Source organism: Haemorhous mexicanus, chromosome 6 (genome assembly GCF_027477595.1).
Source record: "Haemorhous mexicanus isolate bHaeMex1 chromosome 6, bHaeMex1.pri, whole genome shotgun sequence".
Taxonomy (NCBI): domain Eukaryota; kingdom Metazoa; phylum Chordata; class Aves; order Passeriformes; family Fringillidae; genus Haemorhous; species Haemorhous mexicanus.
In genome coordinates this window covers 41,438,419-41,464,613 of record NC_082346.1, presented here as the reverse complement: position 1 = coordinate 41,464,613, position 26,195 = coordinate 41,438,419, and the positions used below count along the sequence as shown (strand labels likewise).

General features: G+C 36.5%; 1 protein-coding gene across 1 annotated transcript in view; it reads left to right on the top strand.

Moving 5' to 3' along the window:
- The window catches only part of SLC25A21 (solute carrier family 25 member 21), a 235,143-nt gene that overhangs the window by 169,615 nt on the left and 39,333 nt on the right, over positions 1–26,195 (top strand). The window contains exon 3 of the mRNA XM_059849939.1: positions 7,946–8,029. Coding sequence (XP_059705922.1) covers positions 7,946–8,029 — 84 coding nt within the window. The remainder of the gene's footprint in view (positions 1–7,945; positions 8,030–26,195) is intronic.

Here is a 26,195-nt window from a genome sequence, read left to right as displayed (position 1 = left end):
TATATGAGTTGTTGAGAAATGACTTCTAGTCATTAGTTTATATTCCTCATCAGTTTGTCCATTGTTTCTCTATAAGCTGTTTTGAAGGAAAACATATAAGACTTTATTCAAAACTAATGAAAACCAGATTTCTTCTATTGATGTCTTAGGCCATGAGTGACTATTCATACCTAAAATCATACAAATAGCTCCGTCATCTCTGACAATATAAAATTATTTCTTGTGGTGCCATTTTGAATGATTTGTCCAGCTTAGATAGGGCTCAAAAAAATCCATAGATTTAGGGGTGTTGCTTTAACTTAGGAAATAGAGATTACAGAGGTTTCAGAAATAAACCATCACTGTAAAAAAAGAATGCTCTTTTTACCATTGCTGATTTCTGCAGATTCTTTCACCAGTATAACTAGGTGCCTTATACACAGGAAGATGTGCACAGAAAATACAAGTAGTGCTAAAATTGCCCATTCTTTTACAGTCAGCACATCCTGGCTGATCTTGTGTTGAGATCTTGTGTACTGCACAGTCCTTAACACAAAATACTGTGTGATCCTTCAAATAGCTGTCCCTTTTATGCTCAATGCTGTCATCTGATGTTGTGCTCAGAACTTGTATCTAGGCAGCCAAAGTGGCAGAACTGTAGCTGGTACATGGCCACAGCACTGGCAGAGCAGCCAGCAGAGCTGCTCCTGCTCTGGCAGGACTTGTGGATAGGCTTTTCACACATAAGAACACTGGTGACATTTCTAAAGGATAATAAAAATATGTATTATTTGCAAGTCCTTAACCATGGGGAAAGGCTGGTACTTTCAAGGAGCTCATAGAACCCCACAGCTGCCAGTGGTACCTGGGACCTGGGAAACACAGGAGCATTCCAGGCCCTGGAGGCTGGGGTGGAAGACAGGCAGCTCTTGCTGTGCATGTGCAGTAGGTGGGGAGGATTCCAGCCTGGAGCCTCAGTCCATATGTCCACTTTGTTGTGAAACATGAATTCAAGTATTCTCAGTATTTTCATCCGTGAAATAAAATGGAACTTGCACATTCATGAGGTTTCTCTGAATGGTTTTTAGTGTGGAATGAAAAAGTTTTGGTTTTCACTACTTTTGTTTTTGTTGTTTAGAACTCCCCCTCCACACACAGTGTCATTAATGGAATTGGATTATTGAAATATTTATTGTTTGAACTTAGTTTCTGCTGAATTCCTTCCTTGGGAAAACATGAAATTATTCATATGTAAATGCTATGACTACATTTTTTTGTTACTATTCTGCAATATTACCAGAGTAGATCTGCATGAAACAGTTAAATGAATTAATGTGACCTGCTTCTGGTCAAGTTAATTTTTCATGAGCATTTTTTAAAACTACAGGTAAAGAAAATTTTCCTTCTGAAGTTATAGCTACTGCATGTTTGTCCCATGCACGCAATGGAAGAATTAATACAGGAGAAAAAAATCATAAGAGTTCTTCATTAGTAGCTGAAAAAATACAGCTTTAGTGTCTCAAAAAATTAAATAAATAAAAATATATTTACTGTATTGTGTTCTTTTTCCCACTGATATTTTTGATGGAATAATGTTCTGCTTAGCCTGAATATAAAAATGAGAGAGGGGGGGAAATTCATCTATAAAAGGAATAGGAAGTGCAGGAAAGAATAAGTTGTTCTTCTGATTAGTGTACTTTCCTCTGGTCTAAGAGTAAGAGTCACATTCAGAGAACTGACTGAGAGAAGCTGTTTTGTCATGTTTAAGACATCATAGTTTTTGTTTTTAATGATGCACTTAATTCAGGGAAAATAATTGTTAAAAATTGTAAGTTCAGAGTGAGCTATGGATAGTAAGTTCTCATCATCGAGGCTGAAGGAGTTTAGACCAAGTGTTTTATGAGGGTTTAGAGAAATTGCTTTTAGCCAATCTAAAAGGAGGCAACAGTGGTGATGATCTTACTGGGTCCAGTTTGATCAGAACAGCCAACCTGTTCCATCTAAATTCTGCTGTAAATAACCAATTCTCTTGTTGGTCTAGCTATAACTTTTGCCATGAATTTACCCTTATTCAGATGTGGGCAGTTGCTCCTTTCTCATCTGTTGGTGGTGGTTCCTCCTTTTGCTCTACTTATTTATTTTTCATGGCAATTTCTCAGAGACAAAGTACAAATCAGACAGCAAGAGAAGAGAACAGATCTGGATTACAATAAGGCAGAATCAGGTGTGGAATAGACACATTTATGAGATGCAATGTTTGATAAACACACTTGTAAATGTGAGAAATAATCAGTTTCTCAGTTTTCTGAGATATATAAATCAGTTTTTTATTTTACCATCGTAGCTGATAGTTGATGTTCTAACTGATATAAAAATTAACTCTGCAGAGAAACCTTTCAGGATATCTTTACAATTATTTCCATTATTACTATTCTTTTTCTTTTTTTTGTTAAATTCAACAAATTCCTCCAAAATTCAAAGGTGTGAATAAACTTAACAAGCATCATTAATTCCAACTAAATGAAATTAATTGTGGTGAATTTTGAAATAATTTTTAGTAATGCTTCACTATCTATGATTCTGATTTATTTCTGTAAGGTAAATATGAACTGTAAGAAAATTCAGCTACAAAAATCTAATTGCCATAGATTTGGGACAAATCTATGCCTAGTATAGAGAATAACTGGAATAAGTTCTCTTCTTTACCTGTTCTTTATGTTACTACTTTATTATATTTTTATATGCTTTGCACAGTTAAATAATGATCATAGCAATACTACAAAACTCAAACTATGAACTTCTGCAGTAGCAAAACTTACATCTTTTGCTTAAAATAATTAGGCTTTTTTGGTTTGGAAAGTAATATTCAGCTCTTTAACAGCTCCTATGATTTACTGTTAAAATAAGTGGCAGAATTATTCTCTCAACTTAGTTATTATCCTGTAAGTAACATAAGCAACTAAAAGAACTTGAGCCAAAAAGTGAAATAAATTATATTATTGAGGTCCATTTTCCAGTCCAAAGTTTTTCATGAAATTTAAGAATCAGTAGATATCACTCATGGTAACACCTGAACAAATGTTTAACTTAAAAAATCAAAATATTTTTAAAATATAATGCAGTTATTTTATTTTATTAGAAGTATGGTAACTGTTAAATTATGTATATTTATATAAAACTTCAGACTATACATTCTTTTATCAACATATAAGGGTGTGGTGAATACAGTTAGGAGTGTCTGGAATAATGGGAATTACTGAAAGTGCAAAAAAGCTGTACATGTTTTCGGTTTTCCAAGGACCGTACATTTATTTAAAAGTTGTTTTAAAATTAAAGTTGCACAGATATTTTAATTTGTTTTGTTGTTATACCATGTAATTATCTTCTTTGTAGCATCTGTATACGTCAGTTCCCAAGTTTATTTGCTCTGGTACTGCACAAACCCCAACCATGAATGGAAATGTTAGGAGCTGTATTCAAAACCAAGTAGAACGTACGATAAAATCCTACTGAGATGTGCAGAGAAGGAAAATACAGCTAAGGCTGCCACTCCTTGGCAAGCACTGCAGCCTGGTATAAAGCTTGGTTCTATGAGTCAGTGTTTTTCTTTCCCTCTGAACTCTGTGGTTGAGAAACTAGTCAGCAGTGCTGCATAAAAACAGCAAGAAATTCTGGAATTTATGCATGAGGGTCTTTGCAAACCCAGTGGCAAGAATCTGACAAGTCTAGACTGCTCCATATCACATTGTGGTTGTCCTACATAACTGGGTCTTAAATGCTCACTATGTGCTTCAATCTAGACATGAAAATACTGATTTGTTCCTTTTAGATTTTAAGATGACTAAAACAAGGTCAATATGAATTAGAAATCTTTCTCCAGCCCGGATTAGTAAATAACACGGGGAGGATTTTTTAGGTAATGTTGTGGTAAACAGGCTTTAAACACTAAATATCTGGATAATGTAGTGGCAGACGTGCACAAGAAAACTTTGATGAGATATTCAGCAATCATGAACAAAAAAACTAGCAAATTATAGAGGAATGTGAGAAAATATTTTTTTTCATAAACTACATGCATTTATTTGTTCTTCTATAGATATTGATTCTATTAGAAAAGATTACCTAGAGGACTTTTGCACTAAGGATAGGATCAGAAAAGCATGATCTGAGTTTATTGAACTCAGAATGAAATGCTGGCTATCAAGAAACCAACAAGGACTGTGAGTTAGGCATTGGAAACAGATGCATGTGTTTGTGTAGAGTCACTGCTCCACAACATGATGGATCACTTGTTAAATGATAAGTGATTCAGAGAACTGCTGAAAGAACTCAACCATCTTCTACATTATGGAATTTCAGGCAGAGCCCATTGAGACTTACTGATCAAGGACTGTTATAACCATTTAAAAAATGCTCTCTCTCATGCTAGTAAAATAACAATAATTTAGGTTTATTCTTTTCACAAGTAGAAGTTTTAGTGCTGATTAGTGTAGGTAAGTTAAAATATTTCATGGTTTTAGATCATCAGTTTTCAATGCCTTTTGAACAGACCCCAAAACCTCAAATAGTTTGACGTGGTTCCCACTTTTTATAGAGATCCCAACCATGTGTCTTCTGCAGTGAACAGGGAAGGGCACTAATGTTCTCTTAAACATTATCAGGGCACTTTGGTATCTAGTGTAGCTACTGCAAAGGTGCTGTTCCTTCGAAGGGGACATGGAAGACCAAGCCCTTTGGACTGCTGCTCTAAGCCAGAAAAAGGAAATTTGATGTTCCTCATGGCATGGGAGATGGATGTGGGAACTGCAAGGAGCCAAGGGGGCAGGCAGTAAATGCCTTGGCTGGTCCCAGATAGGAAGAGGCAGCGCGGGGTGTGAAGTGCCTCCCGCAGCTCGGTGAGCGTTGTGGGGGTGGGAGTGCTCAGCACCACAGATTTCTGCCCAGACAGCCAAGAAGGAGGGAAATGACAGGGGTGGAAAGTTAGCCTGGTGCTCATTTTTAAAGTGATAAAGCTTGCAGTAAACACAGAATGCGTTGGAGTGTCCAATGACTTCTGACACTTCTTGGATGCTGGTAGTGAGTAGGAGGTCGTCCATCCCAGCCTGGGAAAGCATCCCTGCACATATGGCTGTTCAGCATGTCACTGAAGGCTGCCTGCCATCACACTTCAAAATTATTAGATCAGAAGTTAGAGCTCCAATGCTATTTAGAGGGGAATTTATCTTTTTTGGTCTAGCAAAAGCTGAAAGGATACAAGGCAGCCATCCAACTTTCAAAAATGCATGAAATTCAGTGGTTTTATAGTGCTTTTAGAAAGGAACGGATTTGAAGCAGAGAAAGCCATTACATATCCCGCAGTTGTGTTCATTCCTCTAAACAATCATTAAAAACAGGCCAGGTTGGGGCTTTCTTTAAGGGAATGCTTTAACTCCTCTGTGCTATTAAGACTACTAATAGAGGCTGCCACTGCTGTCTCCAGGAAAACAAACAAACATTTTTTTTCAGCTCTTCCTCGATCTTCTTATAACAAGTGCTGGTGATCAATTAGTTAGTTCATTAAAAAGTTACACATGATTTTATTGAGCAAGCAATTCTGAATCAAAGAAACCACTTCGCAGATCTAGGTTGAAGCACATAATTGGCATGTATTTCAGAATTGCTGTTAAAGCTGTAAAATAGATTTACTAGGGAAGGAATGGATCCAAAAACCCTAAAGGAAGGAATATGTTATTTGTGTGACTCAGTGTAACAAATGGACTCATTTAACACTAAAATCTTATCTATATTAAAACAAGTATGTGGAATAAATGTAACGCTTCTTTGACTTAACTTCTTTAGTAAGAAGTTATCCTTCATCTGCTAAAACATAAATTACCTACAGGATTATTGCATTTCTTATGCCATTACTTACATTATTGGTATAAAAGACGTTTTTTTATTGAATCATTTAAATTCAGTTGAGAACTTGCCAATGTGTAAGCTGTTAAACAGAATTATATAAATATGTTCACTATGTTGTTGGGATCCACTGTGACTCTGCAATCAAAGCCCCAGTTCAACAAACAGTTTTGCATGCAGAGTGTAGTGGGGAGCCTTACACACATGTAAGTAGGACATTGCTGAGCATTTGCAGGGTGAAAGAGACCAAAGTGTATTATTCAAAGGGTGCTTTAGAAACAGTGATACTTTTTTGAGTTTACAAAGAGGCCAAATCTTGAAACTCGAGGAAAAAAGTTTGGGTTAAGAAAATGTTGTTTTTAAATACTTTGAGAAAGTATGAGGTGAGTTTTTGCAAGTTTTCTTTAAGAAAAAGAAAGGCATTTTTAATTTTGAGCTGAGGCGCACAAGCAATCAAGTCTTAAATATATTAAAATGTGGATAGAAACTAGGTTCTGTTATAATTTGGATTGCCTGGCTGCCACAATGTAAAAGCTTCTGTAGCTGGTATTGCTGTTGGACTATGCTGATGGCATTGAGGCATTTTTTTTTCAACTATTAGCCTTCCCAAGGGATCTTTTCAGACAAAATGTTATGCACCAGCTCTTATTTGAGCGCAAGCCTATTGAATAGCATTCTTCTTTCTGCCAACTTGGCAGCAAGTTCTTGTGCTAATAAAAGAGGTTACCCCAGATAGAGATCCCAGATGTGCCTGAACTACTTTTATTAGGACTATGGAGGGACTCAGTGTTTCCTTCTAACTGTTTTAAAAAAGGTGTGGGCTTGCCTTCATAATTGCCTAAAGAATTGCATCACTCGAATTTTTTTCCTCAAATTGAAGAAAATTTTAGCTGTGTTAACACAGAAATGCTGATGTTCAAAACAATTAATGCCTTTTGCCACAAGTCAAATGTTGACTTGACCTTACTGAATTCTGTGAGAGAGGAGAAAATTGCTGTTTAACCTTGAGTTAAAAATGCCTTGATTCGTTATCTCATTTAAATGAGATCCAGTATCGTGATCAGAATCAGTAACAATTGATGTTTCTCAGAACAGCAGTGTACCTGTGGCAAGTGGTGTACTTGACTGTAATATGAATTATTCCTTGAAACCAGGAATATTATTGTAACCAGGGATAAAACCAGTATAGTGATTGCCTGGTGTAGGGCTATTTTAGACTGGAATTGACAACAGCAATATTCTTTTTATTTTTTAGTGCTTTTTGGTAATCAGCAGTTTAAAAAGAAGCAGTGTTGCTAAAAATTAATCTAAATATCTCCATTCTATTTACTTGAATGTGCCAGCTGCAGTTTTTATACTGAAAGAAATAGGATCCTCTAACTGAGATACTTAATAAAATAATATAGTTTGTTAAACTCACTGTTGCTATCCATAAATCATAACAATAAGAAGTTTACAATCTTAAATCATAATCTTGATTTTCCTTTCAAGGCCACAAGCTTCATGTTGAAATTTTTATTGTCGTCAAGATTTGAATAGAGAAAATAAGGTTTCAATTAGAATAATTCATTGCTTGCTTTTATTGTTCATCCTGTTATTGAATTAGGGAAAATGAATGGTGCTCTAATATCTGATCATGTCTCTGCTTGATTTTTTGTTGTAATTGTGTCAGATATAAAAATGAGCAGCACACGATAGCATTGCATTCCAGATTTTCAAAAGCAGGGTTTGACTCAAACACTCACATTAGTTTCAGTGGGCTTTGGATCAGGCACAGGGTTAACAGCTTATTTTTCAAACAACTAGAAAGAGGTGTAAATGTCAAAGGTGATAGCTATACTGTGAGTTCCATAAACTACAAAAAAAGTTACTACTAAAGCTCTATTTTTCCTTGGTTTAACAGCTTCTATGAAAACAGTGTTAATAAGTATATCAGGAACAGTATATAATAATGAATCAGAGACATAAAAAAACCCTTTAAAACTCCTTTTATATAATAATTGGAAAGTTAAAAGTGACTTAAAATCCCTGACTTCTCATGCTGTGATGTAAATTGTATTTTTTTTAGGTTCCAAATTCAAAGAGGGAAAACTGATCCAACCAGTTACAAGAGCCTGGGGGACTGTTTTAGGACTATTTTCCAACGAGAAGGGTAAGAGTATATGTTTTTAAAATTGTCAATTTTATGCAACCTTTCCTAATCACCCATTTTCCAGACATTAGATCCTCTTTATATTCCACTCTTCTTTTTGCAATTGCAAGAATTTGGCAAACATAGTCTTACATAACGAGCACAATTTGAAAAGTCTGGATTAGTCTAAATTAGAGTGACAATGCCATTTTTGGTCATTATAATATGTCAAAGAATGCACAGCTGCCTCGAGACACTGGTGCAAACCCTGCTTCAGCACTGGAGCAGGATGGCTGCATCAGTGCGTCGCTGTGTCTTCACTGGTGTGTCCTGTCCTGGTTTACTAACCAGCTCGGGCTGAGCATATCACTTGTTCACAAGCTCTGATGAAATGGCATTCCCAGTTACCTGTGGGAGACAATGTTTGCAGGAACTGTGTAAGCAAAATTCCACAGCTTTTCAGTTTGACAGAATATGGAAAAAACAGGGATGTTGATCAGTTACTTGAATCGTACTGTCATCATAAGGTAAGGTACCACTGCTCTAAGCCTGAGCTCTTCTAAGGGACTTGGGTTCTGATCCAGAAAGGCATTTAAATATAGGCTTAATTTTATGAGCAGCCCAGTTAAAGCCAGTGAATGTAATGGGATCAATCATATGCTTAAAGTTAAGCCTGTTATCCACAGGAGCTCTTTGGGAGCTAGCCTTTAATCAAGGTAACTCTAATTAATAAAACCCAGCTTTGAGTAGCTGGCAGGCTTTCCATTTTTTAATACCATAGCAACCCAATTTTTTTTTATCCATATATCACAGCTACAATTTGGTTGGAAATTGACCTCTGAGATCATCGAGTCCAACCTATAGATCATGAGTCCAACCTAAATATTCATCAAAATGAAACTGCTCCTGTATATAGTGGCACAGATGCTGGGTGTGGAGGCAGCATAGGTGCAGTGAGACATTGACTTCTTGCATCCATCCACAAGCTGCACTGGAAAAACAGAGGTGAGATGAGCAGTGAAAATTAATAGCTAGACCAGTTTTATTTCTTGTAATGAGATTTAGCTAAGCTAAACTACCTAAGCACATCCATATAGAACCGGATGGTTTGAAATGAGAAAGTAGGGATGCACAAAGTTTCATTACAATGTTGAAAGAGGAAGTTGTCACAGCTGCCCTTATTAGTTGCAAATTCATTTTTGTTGAGAGATTAATGTTGTTTTTTTTCACTACAATAGACATTAAAAATCTTAAAAGCTGAAAAGATTCCACACAAATGAGAATCTGTGGCTTCTGAGGTTTTCTAGGCTGAGTATATGTTAACTTCTTCTCAAAAGAAAACTATTGAGGTATTATTATTTACAATAAGGTAGAACTATTTTTAAATAGAAAACTCGTTTCAATATTTTAGTCAGTGAGAATGAAAACAGTGTTTATCTCATCCCAATTCACTAGTATTTTTTCGTGTCTGGAGAAAGAGTTTAAATCAAGAGACATCTTCCATGATAATTGATTATTCATTAGATTTTTCCTATGGAACTCTTGTGCCCCGATACTGGAAATAAACCAGAATATTTTAAATGTTTGTAACAAGTGTCAGCAGGAAAAAGAAGACGATTACATGAAAATATTATATATTTAAATCACAGTTTAGCAGTCAAAAAGCAAATGTCATGAGTACCTGTTTTTCTCCAGGAAGTTAGACAGAGGCAGAAATTTGCATTAAACAGACATCAGTAGTAAGCACTAGGAAAAAGAATGAGGTAAAAATCTCAGATGAACTATAATGTTAAATTTTGGATAAAAATAAGAAAATAAATGAGTTAATCCCAAAAACCTCTATGACTCCATGAGTCTTTCGTTTCTGTCTGCACAAGTTGTCTGGTTTTCTGTAGCATGGTGATTACCACAACCATGAAAGAAGTGATGGTGGAATGGGAATTATTTTAGTTTGTGAAAACCTTTAATCCTGATAACCCATTCCTTGTGTGGCCACAAAAATATGCAGGAGAGAGCCCCAAGAAAGGGCTTCACATTTACATACTAAGCAAACAAAATCAGTCTATGAGGTGTTCAGACTCAGGTGTGTAAGTCTATGAGGAGGGTATAAGAAACTCATTTATGCCCCATGTTTATTTTATATTGACAATGTGAAACACCCCCGATGTGTGTGGCATTTTCCTAAAATATCTAAATATCTAATTCTACAAAGAGTTTAGGCATAAACTAAAGTGAAAAGAACTAAATTAATTGAAAAAGGGTTTAGACATCTTTCTCCAGCACTCTGAATTCTCTTTTGGCATCTGTGATTTTATGTTAAATTGACTAAAAATACTCCCTAACTAAATAAAGAAACACAGTGGGAAAAGAAGTGTTGCTAATGGGCTGTCCCTGAAAATGTTTATATTTGGGAATATTGCTTAAGCTGATTTGTACTTACATTTTTCCGTAGTAGCAACTAAGGTAAGCCAAAATGTCAAAGCCCAGTTCAGGTGAGACACTTCATCATGCCTTAATTTTTTGACCTTGTTATGTTGAGGCTAAGTATGCAGAGTCAGCCCAGGATTTATTTATTTTTAGGAACACATATGTGAGTGATTCATTTGCTGCATTGGCTCTCACTGAAAATCAACCAATCCTATGTTACTGCAGTATCACTGGAGCAATCTGGTGATTTCATGGAAAGCTTCATCACAAATAACTGCCAAAATTCTTTAACCATCCCTCTGATTTTGTCCTCATTACAATGAAAAAGACAGAGGAAATAATTGTCTAATCACTAACAGAACACTGTCCATTTCAAAGAATCAGAAAACTCCTTCATCTTTACAAAATGCCAGAAATCTTTGAACAAAAAAAACCCAAACAAACAAAATCCCAACCAAACAAAATCAAAACAAACAAAAACCCAAACCAACCAAACAAACAAACAAAAAAAACCAAGAGGAAGTTCTACAAAATCTCCCTTCCCCCAAACTTTGAGTATCTCTTTAACTAGAAGTATATTTTCTTCATGGGGACTTAAATTCTTCAAAGAAGGATCCATCCTTTGAACTCTTTTCTTGTCTTACAAGAAAATGGGAGCCACAAAACATAAAATTTAATTGATACTCACTAAACGAAGGCTCTGTTGAGCAGAGCATTAAAGGTCACATAACTTTCTTTAAAGGGAGGCAGAACAATTAACTTCAGGGATTTTGTGAACTGGTTTTGGGAGCATCCAGTCACTACCAATTGCACAGGAGCTGCAGTGGTGGGAATCCTCTCAGGTGATGAGCAACCTCTGCTCAGCTGGATTAGCTAGGAGCTGTGCAGTAGAGGTTCTCTGATTTCACTTATGAGATGATGCATGAATTGACAGATCTTTGACAGTGAGGTAAACCCACCAGGAGCATGTCTGTTTATTGAGGAGTGACAGCTTTATAGCCAACATAATCTGATGCTTATTAGGGAAAATGTTTGGATACAGGATTAACTCGAAGCATGAATAGAGAAAACTTTTCATTCACTGTAGATCCTACAAATAACATGTTAGATTGTGTTAAATGACTGATCTTTATACCATCATAATCTTTACTGCATTTGTACTCACTTGCTTTTTTTTAGACAGTGACTTAAGCTGGAATTTGAAATGTAAGAATAAACCAATGTTCTTGCTGAATGTATATGTTGTATCTATATTAAAGACACATGGTGTTGTGTCTCATATTAAGAATGGAAAATATGCCCATCTGCATTGTCTTAATCTGCAGTTACAGCATTAAAATGATGGATGCTTTTATTTCAAGTCAGTAAACAACTTCGTTCTTATAAACTTGGATTTTCATGGGCTCATAATTTTAACAGTAAATGTTCTGGGTTATAGTTGGGAGGCACTTAGTCGAGAGACCTGTTACTTTCTCATTCATTTGTTAACTTGCCTGAAATAGGAAGGGTAGTAGCGTCCTGGATTCCAGTTTTATAATTCAACACTTCAATAAGTTACAGTTTAAAGTGCTTGTTAGCCTTTCTTAGGGCTAGATGGTCCTGGGAAAGTGCAAAACACAATTGTCATTAATTTGAGACTTCACTACTTTTGCTGAGTTATTTGATTATTTATGTTTAATTTGCTTTGGGAAGGAGCAATTACCTCCACATTTACACAGTTCAATAGCTTTATAATTATTCTTGTCCTGTTCTCAGCACCACCTTACCTCTCTTGTACCTATAATTGTCTGTATGACCACACACACCTCTTTTTTTTAATAAGCAGCACCCTGACTCATACATTAATGGGGTTATAAAGCTGCACAAAACTTGTCAGCTATGGGTGGAGTATGTGGGAGAGCAGCCAAGGACACTAAGGAGCTGAATGAGTGCAGAGTCATCAGCAATCATGCAGAAGCTGGAGGGCACCTGGTTCGTGTGATATCAGCGATGATGCATCAATTAAGGAATTTGTTAGCACTCTCCTTTGTCTTGCCTTGTATGTCATGCTAATAAGTATTGGAGAGACTGCAGCAGTGCTCTTGAGGCCTGGCTCTCCCACCTGGCTTCAGAAGACACTCTGCTACTGCTAAATGCCAGCAGATCAGGGAAGGAGACGGGCAGAGCTGGCAGCCATGCAGGCAAACACCAGCCTCTGGCACTCACCAACATCATCACTGACCATTCCTGCTCCCAAATAAGGGCTGCACAGGATGCAAATACTATCCTTTATCTGAAGTCTTCAAGGAAATTTCCAGCCTGGTAGGCATGAAATTGTCAGTCATGCCAAAAATCCCTTTTCCCAGTGTGTATTTATAAAGGAGAGATTAATTTCAACTTACTAGAGGCATAAATTCTTGTGGTATCGAAAGACCAGACTTAAGGCTCTGCTTTCAGTGCTCTGAGGGAAGCAGAAGTTGTAGATTAAGATGTTATTTCCCACACACACAGAGCTATCTGCCCCACTCCTTAGTTTCTTGATAGCACTTCAGGCCAGGAGGAGCAGAAGTGAACTTGGACCCATGACTGCTTGCTACAATCAAGAATCTTATTTCTTAGTAGAGACTCATCTACACTGACAGTTTCAGAAACTGTGATCTTGCAAACTGAAGTACAGGTACCTTTTCTGCCTCCACTTCAGGAACAGTAACTTCCATCTGAGCACTGAGGAGAGTCTGTTAGCATTTGTACTTCAAGAGAAAAAATAATCTATATATAGATCCATCTCTCTGCTAGTCCTGCTGGCCTGTCTCACACTTTCAAACTCATAATACTTGTACCAGCCTTGCTAAAGTAAGCCTGAAGATACTAAAAAAAAAAAAAAAAAAAGCACTTCACCACCAAAATGTCTATCTGTGTCTTTCCTGATGCACCCACATAGTTCATAGTATATTGCTAATTTTTCTTCTTTTCATCTGTCATGTTGTAGAATTATTCTGCAAATCACATTATTCTACATTGGCTTCTTGCCATACTATCGTGTTTATTGCAGACTTCACTAAAAACCTGTAATTTAGAGTATCAGAAATAATTACCACATTCCTGTGGGAAATAATATAATCCAAAACATAAAGTGTCAATTGAGTTTTTTAAAAAATTGTTCAACTGAGAACTCTAATTGAAATTATAAAGGACAATGTAGTGGCTTAAACTGGGAACCTGTGCTAAATCTGCTGGCTTTCATGAATGAAATTAATGTCTTAGGGCTGAATCTTTAAACCCTTGTTCTTGCTTTGCACATCTTTAAGGAAGGTTCAGTTTTAGAAAAGCTAGGATTCATACATTGTCAGGGAGCGCGAGCTTGCAAAGTTTAGGTAGGGACATAGCAAATTCTCATAGTAGATCATTAAATGTAGCAACTGTTTAATTAGTACATTTATTTTTGAACACAACACTCCTCAGCAAGTGGCCTCATGCCTGTGCAGTTTGGAAGAAAGGATTCACATGGCCCTGTGGGAAGTTGGTCTCACATATCTGCAGTGAAAAGAAAAACAATGCCTTAGCATAGGCTAGGTGCCCCACAATCGAAGAATTTCAGAATTTCTTCTGGCTAATTAGTAAGAGTTGCTTCTTAATATTCCAGGGCATATGTAGGCAGAGTGATAGATCTTCTTTCCGTAAAACTGTTCTTATGCCAATTATTCTCACTTTACCCCTTGGTCTACATGGACCTATCTGCAATATCTGGTCTTACTGTTTTCAGTTTCATTTCCTTGTCTCTATTTGATCTGGACTTGGTCTTAAAACCGTCAGTTTTATTCTTACTCTGAATGGGTGCTGAGCCATAAAATTTAAATGATGGTATAGCCTTGAATAAAGTAATCATAAAGACTACTTTCAAGATTAAAGGAATGCATAAAATTTGACTGACAGAATTTCCATGATCATTTACTTTAACATATTCATTTATATAATACTCAAAAGGTTTTAGATCAAATATGGCCACAAAGGAGACATCTTTTGTGTATTTATATGAAGGTGATGTGCATTAGGCTTTCTTTTGTATATAACCAGTTCTTAATCCAGCGCCTGCAATTCTAAGTGGCTGGATGCTTTTGCAACACTAGTGAGTCACAAAATAAAGATAATACTTGCTCTTTTAACCAATGGGTCTCAAAACAGTTCACAGAAGAAGGAAGTACCATTATCTCAAATGTGCAGATGGGGATATTGATTTGTAAAGTGAGTCAAGCAGACTAAAGTAGACCTGGATTGGAGCATGCACAGGGTGGTTCTCCCAGAGCAGCCAGGTACCATGTTGTTTATTTGGCCCCTGGTAGCACCTTAATATCAAAGCTCTGCAGAACACATGTGTTGGACACAAAATTGCTTTATTTGATAAAGGTTCAGTATCAATAATTCAGCACTTTTCTGGAGATTTAATCAGCAGCTCATTTTATGAAGTAGCTGTCTGAGAGCAGCCGTGGATGTAGTGGCAGGTTCAGGCCTGAAGCTGGATATCCTGAGTGCAAGGCGAGCTCCCTGTTCCACAGCCCGGACTGTCTCCAAAGTCAGCAGTGTTTACTGATGTTACTGTCATGAGGTTTTCATCATCCCATTCAGGCAAGAATTCTCTGCTCCTGACTGGAGGTTCCCTACCCCCATCTTCATATGTTAACGCTTGAAAACATAAAAAAATGGCTTTGGAATGTGAAAAACTTTATGTGTGTAGCTGTCTGAAATACAGTGAAGTTATGGTGGTGTAACTAAGGGCAGCATTTGACTAACCACATTTTTATTACTGACAAACACACATTTTACTTGCAAAATTTAATCTGGTATATATGGCAACGCAGTAAACAAGAACACTCTTTTAAAGATAATCACTTCTGAGAATCATGTGCTTTAAAGATGAAACACATGCTTATTTATTTCCCATAGGAACAAAACACAATAAAATCATGTAAATCTTAAAGGCATCTTAGAAGTAAACAGGGCAGACGTTAACTGGCATTAGTTGTTTTCATTTGCTAAGGCCACTGGAGGTACACTCACATTGGGTGTAGGCTCTCCATTTTTTTAAAAGTTCAAGCTGTTGTATTTTTTTTCAAGTATTTTCATAACTGCATAGTTTTAACCTTAAAGGTATGATTTCTCACATGTCTCTGTTTTCTAATACTAGAACATAAGTAGAACTCAGTATAACATTAGTATTTATAGCAGTAGCTCCCTGGAGTCAGATGACTGCATCATAAGATGCTTATATTAAAGAAGTCAAAAGATACCTACAAGAATTGTTTGTAATCCCTTTTAACCTATCTACTCGGAAGGTCAATGGAACTAAATTATTTAATCCTTATGATTTTAACATTCAAGGATATTTGTCATTTTTGGAACTAGGTTCCTGATCGTTTCAAACATTGTATTTAAATAGATCAGTGTGATAATTGTGCTTATAATAAACCTTCTATTAGGTCTAGTGTGTAGAAAACACCACACCATGCTTTATCATCAAATTCATTGAATGTGTTTAAGTTCTCTGAAAGTGAAGAATTTGTCTGCCAAATTTGGTAGCCCAGGAAAGTGGCCATGAATTTCTCCTGCTTCAGTAACTGGCTCAGTGTGAAAGGCTGCCGTGTTTCAAGGGGTGAGCTGTTATGGCATTCCCTGGTGCTCCAAGCAGGGGTTTGCTCCTGGCACCCTGATGGAGACATTTCTGCCTGGCATTGTTCTCCTTACTGCTGCCTCTGAGCCCTGAAACCTCGGTGCCTCGGAGCTGCTGAGCTGAGAGCCACCTAGAGTTAGAAAACTGGGAAGAGCTCGTACAGGCTGTGCCATACGTGTTGTCCTTCTCCACAGCTTCCTTGGCTCCTCTAGGGCTGTATGAAAATTTCAGCTAGTGAGAACCTTTCAGGCCAAGAACCAAGTCCTCTCAGAGTTTAGTTACAGCCAGGGCTGCATATCCCCTGAACAAAGATTTCAGGAACTACTGTTAAACAGCAAATTAAGCTTAAGCCATACTTTTGGATCATGCTGCTTTTTGGGGATCTGTCCCTAAAAATCTTTCTTGTTCTGAGATAATATTTCTTTAGTGCCATTAAGTCTCTGAACTGAAACCTGTATTTAAAACATGAGAAACTGATTCAAACTGTGATGGAGAGATGGGGGTGGGTGGGGGGGGGGGGGGGTAGGGCTGTGTCTCAAATCTGAGCTGGGGCAAGGCTGTCATACCCGGTTACAGGCAGGTAAAAAAATCTGAAATCTATCTGAAACCTCCTTCTTAACAAAGGAAAAAGCTCTGAAATCTGATGATTGTTAGTAGTCAACTCCAAGAATTAGCTATTTATCAGTAATGTAAATCTAGCCATTGCATTTAACATTTCATAAATGCGGTAGAGGAGGCATCATGAGGTGCAAAATTAATTGCAGGTATGTGATGTGTTTCTTTAAAAGACAAGTGGTTATTTACTTCTCTGTGATTTGGGCTTCTGTTAGCTATTATTTGATAACCTCTTTTTTAAAATAAAAATTCCATTGTATCAAGGGAAAAAAACAGCGACCAGAGAACAGATAAATCATTTTTATGTCCTTAGAACAGCTGACTTCACACTTTTATTACATTGTTTGAAATAGCATCTTTTCATCTGGAAGGAATCAGTTTAAAATGTGATTGTCAACACAACAAAACCAGCTTTCTGTTTAAAATGGCTGCTTGTGAAGCTTAGAATGACACTTTTGCCAGGATTTTCTTTACAGACTTTAGTTACTAGAACCAAGAGATTTTAGATGGGATGTTCACAGGAAATACCTGGCAGACAGCATAAAATGCAAAGTAAAGCATTTTTATTTTAGTTGTAGAAAGCATGCCTGTGAAAATGAGCAACAGTGTTTTAGGTCAAAAGCTTTGTTTTTCAAATAAAAGATTCTAAGCTGTAGTTTGAAGTGGGTGAGAAAAAAAGTTCTCATTAATTTTTTGCGTCCTGACCTAAGTAACCAAACAGTGTACACTTAGCATATTTCTTAGACTATATCTCATACTTATTTATAATGGCACTATTATATCGCTGCCTAATCTGCTTGTCTTTACCTCATTTAAATTCATTTCTTTACTGGCTATGTCTGAAAACACAGCTTTGTCTCTTTTATACTAATCCTTTTAATTACTGTAGTCCAAAATTTTTTATTTGTATGTAACTTAGATTTATTTGAACAACTAAAATTTCACATCTGTAAAAATGCAGATCAAGATTCTATGCCAAATCAAGTACTTTAATCAGTGATAAAACATTTTCCCTTCAGAAATAACTGAGCTGTTTACATTGTATACATTTGCTCATTATTTTAACGGTGAATTACAAAGCTGTAGTAAGACTATGACAAATTATTAGATTAAGTAGAATTTTTTCAATAATCATAGTTTTCTTATTTTCAGGGTAGATTAACTGTGTATTACTTACAATAGTTTAAGCAACAATTTTGTATTATTAAAAGTGGAGGTCTCTTCAATTTTTTTCCTAATAAATTACTTCATTTTCTTTTTTAATGTTGGAAGTTAAAATGCACTATATGAGAAACTTCTAAAATACATCTCTGTTAGGAAGGCAGTCTTTCTGTTGAGCCATAGAGCTGCCATGGCAGCAGTAACTGCTGGGTAAACTGATCATTTATCCCTGACACCACCACCAGCCCCTCTTCTATTTGCAATATTCTTCACCCAAACTGAAGTCTTCCTGTATATCATGCTTCACATTCTGAAAGAAATTTAGTAATCCAGATGTTGAGAATATCCATGCTTGACCATAAATATTCCTCCAAAACAGTGTGCCAAATCAAAAGAAAAAGGCAATGTAAATAGTTACGAATATTTGACAGTTACATAGATTTTCCATGGAATGCATCTTAAATAAAATAAGACAAAATGGAATTAGCATGGAGTATGGAAATATTTTAGAAGAGTGTGTTTCTGTATAATGCTAACTCATAGTTCAGGGCACATTGCATTCCATATGACTCAGAGAATCGAACTGTGAAAAATAAATAGTTTATTTTGCTTGTTATGTTATTGGCCTCTTAGAAGAAAATAAAATTCCAAATACATATGTGGTTGGGGTTTTTTTAGTTTTCATGTTCTTTGCTTATGAAACTTACGGCATGCTGTGGTTTTTTACCCTATAAATATCAATACTAGCTTTAATGCAACAAAATTAGTTTTATTTCTTTCCAAAACTGCCTACATCAAGTGTAGTGTGTGTCTAACACGCTGCATCTCCTTGCAGGAATGCATGCACATAAGCTCAGATAAACTGCACCATTGCGTTCTGTCTATCCAGCCTAGAGAGCTGCTTTCACTGTGAGCCAGCAGGCATTTCGTAGTCAACTTCTGAAGTTTTCAAGCAGCATATGAGGCAGTAATTCTGACTGAAGCATTGGCTGCAGTTATGAATACAAGATCAATTCTCATGCTTTTATTTTTATATAGCTTACCTTCAGTGTTTGTCTATTTTGTGTATTTTAGCTCTGCCTGAACTTGCACACGCCCTGTTTTGTAGCTGACTATCATACACTGGTTGTCTAAAAAAGCACAACGATTTTTTAGGGTTTATTTCATTCTGAAAAATGGAATTTTTCCATAATAAATTAGCACTTCTGAAGTGTAGGAATTAGGTAGCCAAACCCAATACATCTCTTCACTGTTCTCTGTAGAGTTAAATTCTGTGGCTGGGATAAATGCTTCTACAATCCTGCTGTCTCCTAATCTAGATAGGGACTCAGATCACTTACCATCAAAGCACTTATTAATTAAACTATTTTTTTCCTAATTTTAATCCCACAAAAACTAACTTTATATCCTGACTTAAAAAATTAATTTTGATAAATGTACCTTCTTTAATTTGTAATACCCTTTTTGCAACAAATTATATATTCTATTTATGTCTTAATTCAACTATTTTTCTGTATAAAATACTTCATCAAAAATGTCTTAGGTATTTTAAGAGCTGATTTTCTGCACCACATTTATTGGAAACATTATCTATCTTCTGTCTGATTAACTATTTAGTATATAGATAGTATTTATTCTTTTCATGGCTACTGTGATTTAGACAACTAAATCTGGCCTAATTTTTGTGGATAAAAGTGAATTACTAGCTAGTTAGCATTTCAGCTTTTGTTTTAAAATATTCTCCCATATATGCCTCCATGTTTGAAAGTACAAAATTGTATACTTGCATAATATTTGGATTTTCTTATACCTGTTGGGTCACAGCATATTAAATTATTTCATCTATTTTTTTTCATACTTCCTTAATAAATGACTAATTTAATTTAAGCATCAAACTAACTTAAGTTTTCTTTAAGAAGTATATAAAAGGGCAAACCAAAACTTTCGGTTACATTTTAAAAACTCCTGTGCAAATTAAATAGGGGAAATTAAATTGGAAAACTAAAATATCTCTGACCACTCATGCTGATAGCTGCAAGTAATTAATAACTTTCAAAGCTGTAATATAACAAGATGAAAAATAACAGTGTATTTTTGTACAAGTAGCAATGTTCTTTGACTTTCTTCAAAATTTTATAATTCTAATTTTATCTAGGGTTACATAAAGAAAAAGGGTGAATGTCAATTTAGTATGTTCCTGAAAACAATTGTATTGGTTTAAAAGGTGAAAACGTGAGCAGTGAACAGTTTAATATAGGGAAAGTTGCAAAATGCTGGGAATCAGTGGCAAGAAAGTTTTCTGAGCATCCTATTTGGGAAAATGCAGTTTTTAAAGTAGGTCTTTCTAAGCTACTGTGAGGGAATGCTTGGAATTTTGTCTTTCTACCGAAAAGGATTGGTTTTCCCTTGATTGTCATCAGTTTGCTAGGTTGTCCTGCTATTTAAGCTATTAAAGACTGGTGTGCTGCTTGGTCTCAGGTGATCCATAAAAAGGAATGAAGCCTTGGGAAGGTAAACCACCACCAGACTGGCTCGGTGTATCAGCCTTCCATGACGGAAGCTCTTTGTTGAGAATTGTTGGCAATTCCAGCAGTTTCCAACCGAAGATAAGAGCCAGCGTTCTCAGATAATGCCCTCGATCACACACCTGATGACAGACTCCTGCATGCAAGTTTTTTCAGGTGCTATGTTTGCTCAGTAATCCTTCAGTGCCAATCTTTTCTAAATGGTGAGCAGGTCCCGTCAGTAATGGACATCAGCCATTAGGCTGGTAATATTTGTCATAGATCAGGTTACAGCTTTGTTACTGCACTGTGATGAATGGATGCTGTTATGCTCAACGAAAATAAGTGCTATAAATTTAGCAGTCAGTACTAAGTGAGTTGGTACTTTAGGGGCCTGATTCGCATCCTTCTGAAGTCAGTGGAAACTATTCTGTTGGCTAAAACCTTTATATCAGGCCTTCAATTTTCTTTCTCTTTTATGGAGCACAACGCGGGGTTGCCATTAATATACAGTTCCTCCTTCCTTATTATACACGAGTTTATACCTAAACAGTAATTTTTATTTTATCTTACTTTACCTGTGATTAATGCTGATTTTTTGTGCAAATGTTTGGATTAAATGTGGAGGCATAAAGAGAATTGACCACAGAACTTGACAGATTGAGAACATGAGCTAATCAGAAATGAGACTGAAGAGTTCAAAAATTCATACAATATTTCTTAAAGATTTTTTTTCAGGATCCCAGTAATTCCTACACCACATTTTGAAGCTTTTGCTCTGATTTATAGCTTTCTTTGCTTGTTGACATCATTCTGGAAGCTTCTCTGAATGAAGGTGGACTCAAAAAATTATCAAGGACAATAAAATGTGTCTGTGGCCAAAGTCTTAATTGTATCTCTTGCTGTTCGCAGTTTTTTTAGGGAAGTTCAGATAGTACTCAAACAATTTCTAATTCATTAAAATAATTTCTGGTGACATTAAGGTGATTAATTTTCTTTTTATATTCCAGGGTATAGGAATACAGGTATACCTATGAAAAATAAGGAGCAGTTTTAAGGTGTAAGCCATACAAACATTACTCTTTGTTTGTTACCAGCCTTGTGTAGACAACAGTTCAAGCTGTGTAGGGGCTACTAAAATATTGCTTCTACTCACATCCATAAAAGTTCTGCATAACTTTTTAGTTACTGGCTAGAATGTTTGCTATAGCAACTCCAATTTCAAATTACCTAACAGATATCCTGCTCCTGGGAGAGGAACTATCATTTTACTATGAGGTATATGGCAGTATGTTAAATGCTTAAATGTTTGTGCTTATTTTTACCTTAAAATCCATCCCTTCAACTTCAACCTGTAATTGCTATACAGACCTCATTTTCACTCTAGCTATTGGCAGTATTACATAAAGATTTATTCTTTCCCATTGCTTTGTAAATGTTAGTGCCTTCCTTTGTGCTTTCAGTGAGATGAGCTAAATCAGATATAAAAGGAAAACGAGTATCCATGCACCAAAAAAATGTAGGAAAAGAAGGGTCAGAACTGGAAACACACTAAAACTTGTAGCTTGGTGTGTTAATGCTGAGAGACTTCCTAAATGAAATACATTCTTAGGGGGTATTTGGTGGAGAAGGGGTCTGGAGAACTGTGGAAGTAAGAAGAGCAAAAAGAGAAGGAAAGAGTTCTGTACCAAAAGATGACACAAATGTATTCTTTTTGCTGTATGTAAGCAATAGTATTTGGTTTTCAATTTCAAGAGAGAGAATTTGAATGCAAACTAAATTGTGCAGAACCTGGTTCTTATTGCTTAGACTACACAAATGCTCAAACATTCTACTTAAAGAAACAAACAAAAAAACCAAAAAATCCAGGATTTTTGAGCAGTATAATCTGCTGCTGCTTGCCTGCTCCTCAGAACCTTCTTTGATTCCTTTTGTGCCAGGTAAGTAATTTAATTCAAAATGAAGCTCACATTGCCTTTCTGAGCAGAGCATGTAAATTTGCTTCTGTCCTGCTGGGTGATCATTATATATAGTCTACAGTGCCCTAGGCTCTATATAAACATTTCACCTTTTCCACATTCATTAGTGACCTGCAAATTTACAGATTGTTTACCAAGTTCTTCTGCACTACCTCTGTAAGGTTTTTCTGGCATATTACCTAAGCCTGTGTTTAGGACAATATATTAAATTACACACTTCTTAATTTTACAGTTGCTCTAAGTTTTAAGATGTTCAGCAAGAGAAGCAGAATTTAGACACCTGTAATTTTGTCATGTAAATCACATGCATGGATTGTGGCAACAGATGTCTAACTGGCATTTCTACAAGTCTGCATGGAAATTGTATAAAATTTGAATTCAGAGAAGACTAGAAAGTACCTATAATATATGGGTTAATCACTATGTATTATTCCATTTTTCTTAATTTTTTAAATTGCAGTTCTTTTTATTTGTGAAATCTAGATAGAGTCTTCATTGCCATAGAAAATGTTCCAGATAGCAATGGTGAAATGTGAGGATGCCTGATAGCATTCCAGCTAGCCTTGGATGTCTACATTTCCTACCTTAACTGATGCATGACCAAAGCTTCTGCTTCTGTGATTCATGTGAGACCACTTTATAAACACCTGTGAATAGAAATTCTCTCACAGGAAGAAGTTAATTAAAAAGTGCTTATATATGTGTAACTATAACAGAAACATCCAAATGACACTGCTTGCCCATCAGTGAAAAACAGCTGAACTAAGAATTCTGTTAGCCCTCAGGGTTTGCTACTGACTTCATATGTTTGCTTGACAGTATTTCATCAGAAAAGAAACTAAACTAAGCACCTATTTGTGTTTAGCAGGACTTTGTATAACCCTTGAAAGTGTGGGACAAAATCTACTTTGTCCTTAGAGCCAGCCACAAAACTTGCTTAGCAGCCTGAAGAGATCACCATCTCACCCAGAGGACACTTAAACAATAAAGCTGGCCAGAGTGCTGCAGGGAGGAAGATGTGGTCAGAGCACCACCATGTGTGTCCACAGATCTCCAGAAAGTTCTGCCAGGACAGACCCTGGGACAAAGGGCAACGTGTTACAACTTAGAGTGTGGGCAAGGCACCATGACTGGTAAACTGAGAGAACAGCTACTGTAAAGCCATGAGATTAATTGCTTATGGATAAAGCTGATTATAAAACCAGTCCTGAACAAATACATTTCACTTAGACCAGAACATCTGTACCAATAGTTCTAGTGCTCTAAAATCCAATGCTACTATTTTTCTAAATTGTGATTATTTTTTCAGTTGAGAAAAACAGAATTAACACAAATTAAACCGCTCTTTTTGGACCATACCAGAAAACTTGGATTTGAGACTGATGAGACAAATAAAAAGCCATGTGTGGATAATGATATCATCACCTAAGTCTAAAGCTCTTACTGTAAGAAAGGTCATGCAGTTGTCAGGTGGAGACAACTGGTAGGTTCCATCAATCAACTTGTAAGCATTTCCAGATCATGCCTAAAACACACCCATATGGTTGGGCTCCTCATAAAGTAAGGTTGCATCTGCTACCTTGTTTTTTAGAAATTACAGCCTCTGAAATATATTCTCCTTTATACAATGGCCTACAGGGCTTGACCTGGAACTCTAGATTTTTACTCCTTCTGAACACAGAGGAATCCAGACCAGGCGGTCCCACTTGCTGGAGTATGGTTTAACCACCATTTTAAAGCCAATAAGAGGTGGGATGTTAAAGCTTCTGTAGCTGAGTCAAGTGGCTGCTCTGCACACAATGTCTGAGTTGGGGGGTACCCCATGCTGGGAAGTGTATTCTTTGCAGCACCATCTCTGCTCATGAAACACAATTCTCCCCTGCTCATGTTCCTTACCCAGCATAGCAACACATCAGGTGCCTGGGGTTGCACAGCATCCTGAATGAGACAGTCCTCTCTTCCCTCTGCCACCAACCTCCCTGGGAGGGAGTCTGGTCTAAACACCCTAACTTGCTTATACTTATATTTGTGTTTCATTATTGGAAAAAGGACTTCAGACATGTCCAGTAAGAGTGTGATCATGAGTGGCTAGAGTGCTCACTGTAGAAGTATTCTGTTTATGGGGAAAAAAAAGAATACAAAAAACATTAAACATTTGTTTCATTGTTTATTTAAGCATTTTTCACTGGAAGCTAATCACAATATTTTTCTAAAAATATTTTGTTCTGAGTTTTATTTGTTTGGCCATAGAGTTTCGTTAGGCATCTAGATTTTGAAACAGGTATTAGTACTAAAAATATGTATTGCCAGGGATGACAATATCAGTTACAGTGGGATAAATGAAATTTTGCCCTGACTATTGAAAGAAAATAAAGAGATTCCTGATTCCTGCGGAAAGGGGAGTTATGCACAAAAGTGAAATTCTGAGAGCTGGTAACAAATAAGGACTGAGGACCAGCTTCACTTAAAAGCCCATACATTATTTATAAAACTGTCATTACAGTATTAACTACTTAAAGCACTATTTTTATTCATAAGTAAATATATACTGTTTTAATAAATGCAGCTAATATTGTTCTTCCTGATCTTGTTCTGTAATATCATTATATTGCCATGGACACATTCTTCCCACTGAAGAAATGCCTATTTTACTGTGAAGAGATCAGCTATCATTGCTTATGGAATTAGAAACTGCCCATTCTTCTGATTACTCATTCTTAAGACAGGGTGCTCGGAACAGACACCAAAAGGATTTACAATAGATACAGCTTTTCATTCACATTCCTTCTAAAATCCAAGCAAAAAATATTCTTTAAAAATTCCTGGTAGTCTAGGAGTGTATCACTGTAAATCTCAGAGACTTCAACAACTGGAATAGAAAGAGTCCTGAGGTCACACCTGAAACAGAATTTTAGGGAGTAACATATTGCATTACAGAATGAGTCACGAGGCCAGCTGTGTTTATATATATTGTGCAATTAAAAGTTGGTGATCTTTCTCTTGATAACAATGGGGTATGCTGTACTCTGAATGCATGAGTCACATGGACAAAAATCCACTGTTTGGCTATTATCCAAAAATGACAATGACAAGTACATAAGCAAGTGGCGATTTGTCTTGCTCAGCCTGTGGAAGATCCTTTTTCCTTTTTTGAGTTCCATTATTTACAAAGTAATACAAATGTTGGGCAATAATCAGGCATAGCAAGCTGACTGTAGTAATATAGCATTGATGGACTGGAAACCAGATGGTCTGTCAGATAATGAAGTATTATCTGGCAAGGGATTGTTCCTGAAAGCCAACATCCTCACCTATTTAGCACTCTGGAATGTCGACATATCGGTTACCACATTCACGAGCTGGTATGTGCTGTACTTTAGAAGCCATCCCTAGAAGAGGCATTTTAATTCAAAATTACTGCCTGATGAGAGGGTAGAGGTGCCATTATTGTTGCACAGCTGGAGGAGTATAATACACAGCAAGATGTGAACCATACATCCGAACTCAGGTTAAAGAGGAAAACATAACAGACTACATCCTGATTTCTGTCTAACCAAAGCCATGGTTCATGGATGCTTTAAGCCAGCTCTGCCACCAGAAGAAGTGGTGTATGATGTGCGCCCAGAGTTATGCATTCCTGCTTTTGTGCCAGCACATGCCCTTCTGCTTCTGGTCAGGAGTCTTGGATGTTGGGGAGATGATTGGGTTAATATTAACCTGGCTGCTTAAAAAGAAATGTACTGGTAACCCAGAAAGATTCACTGTGGCTAGGTCATCATGTCACACACAGACCTTTTGCCAGCAGAATGGACAGGCTGTTGTGGAGGCAGGACAGAGCAACTGGGAAAGGAAAATGG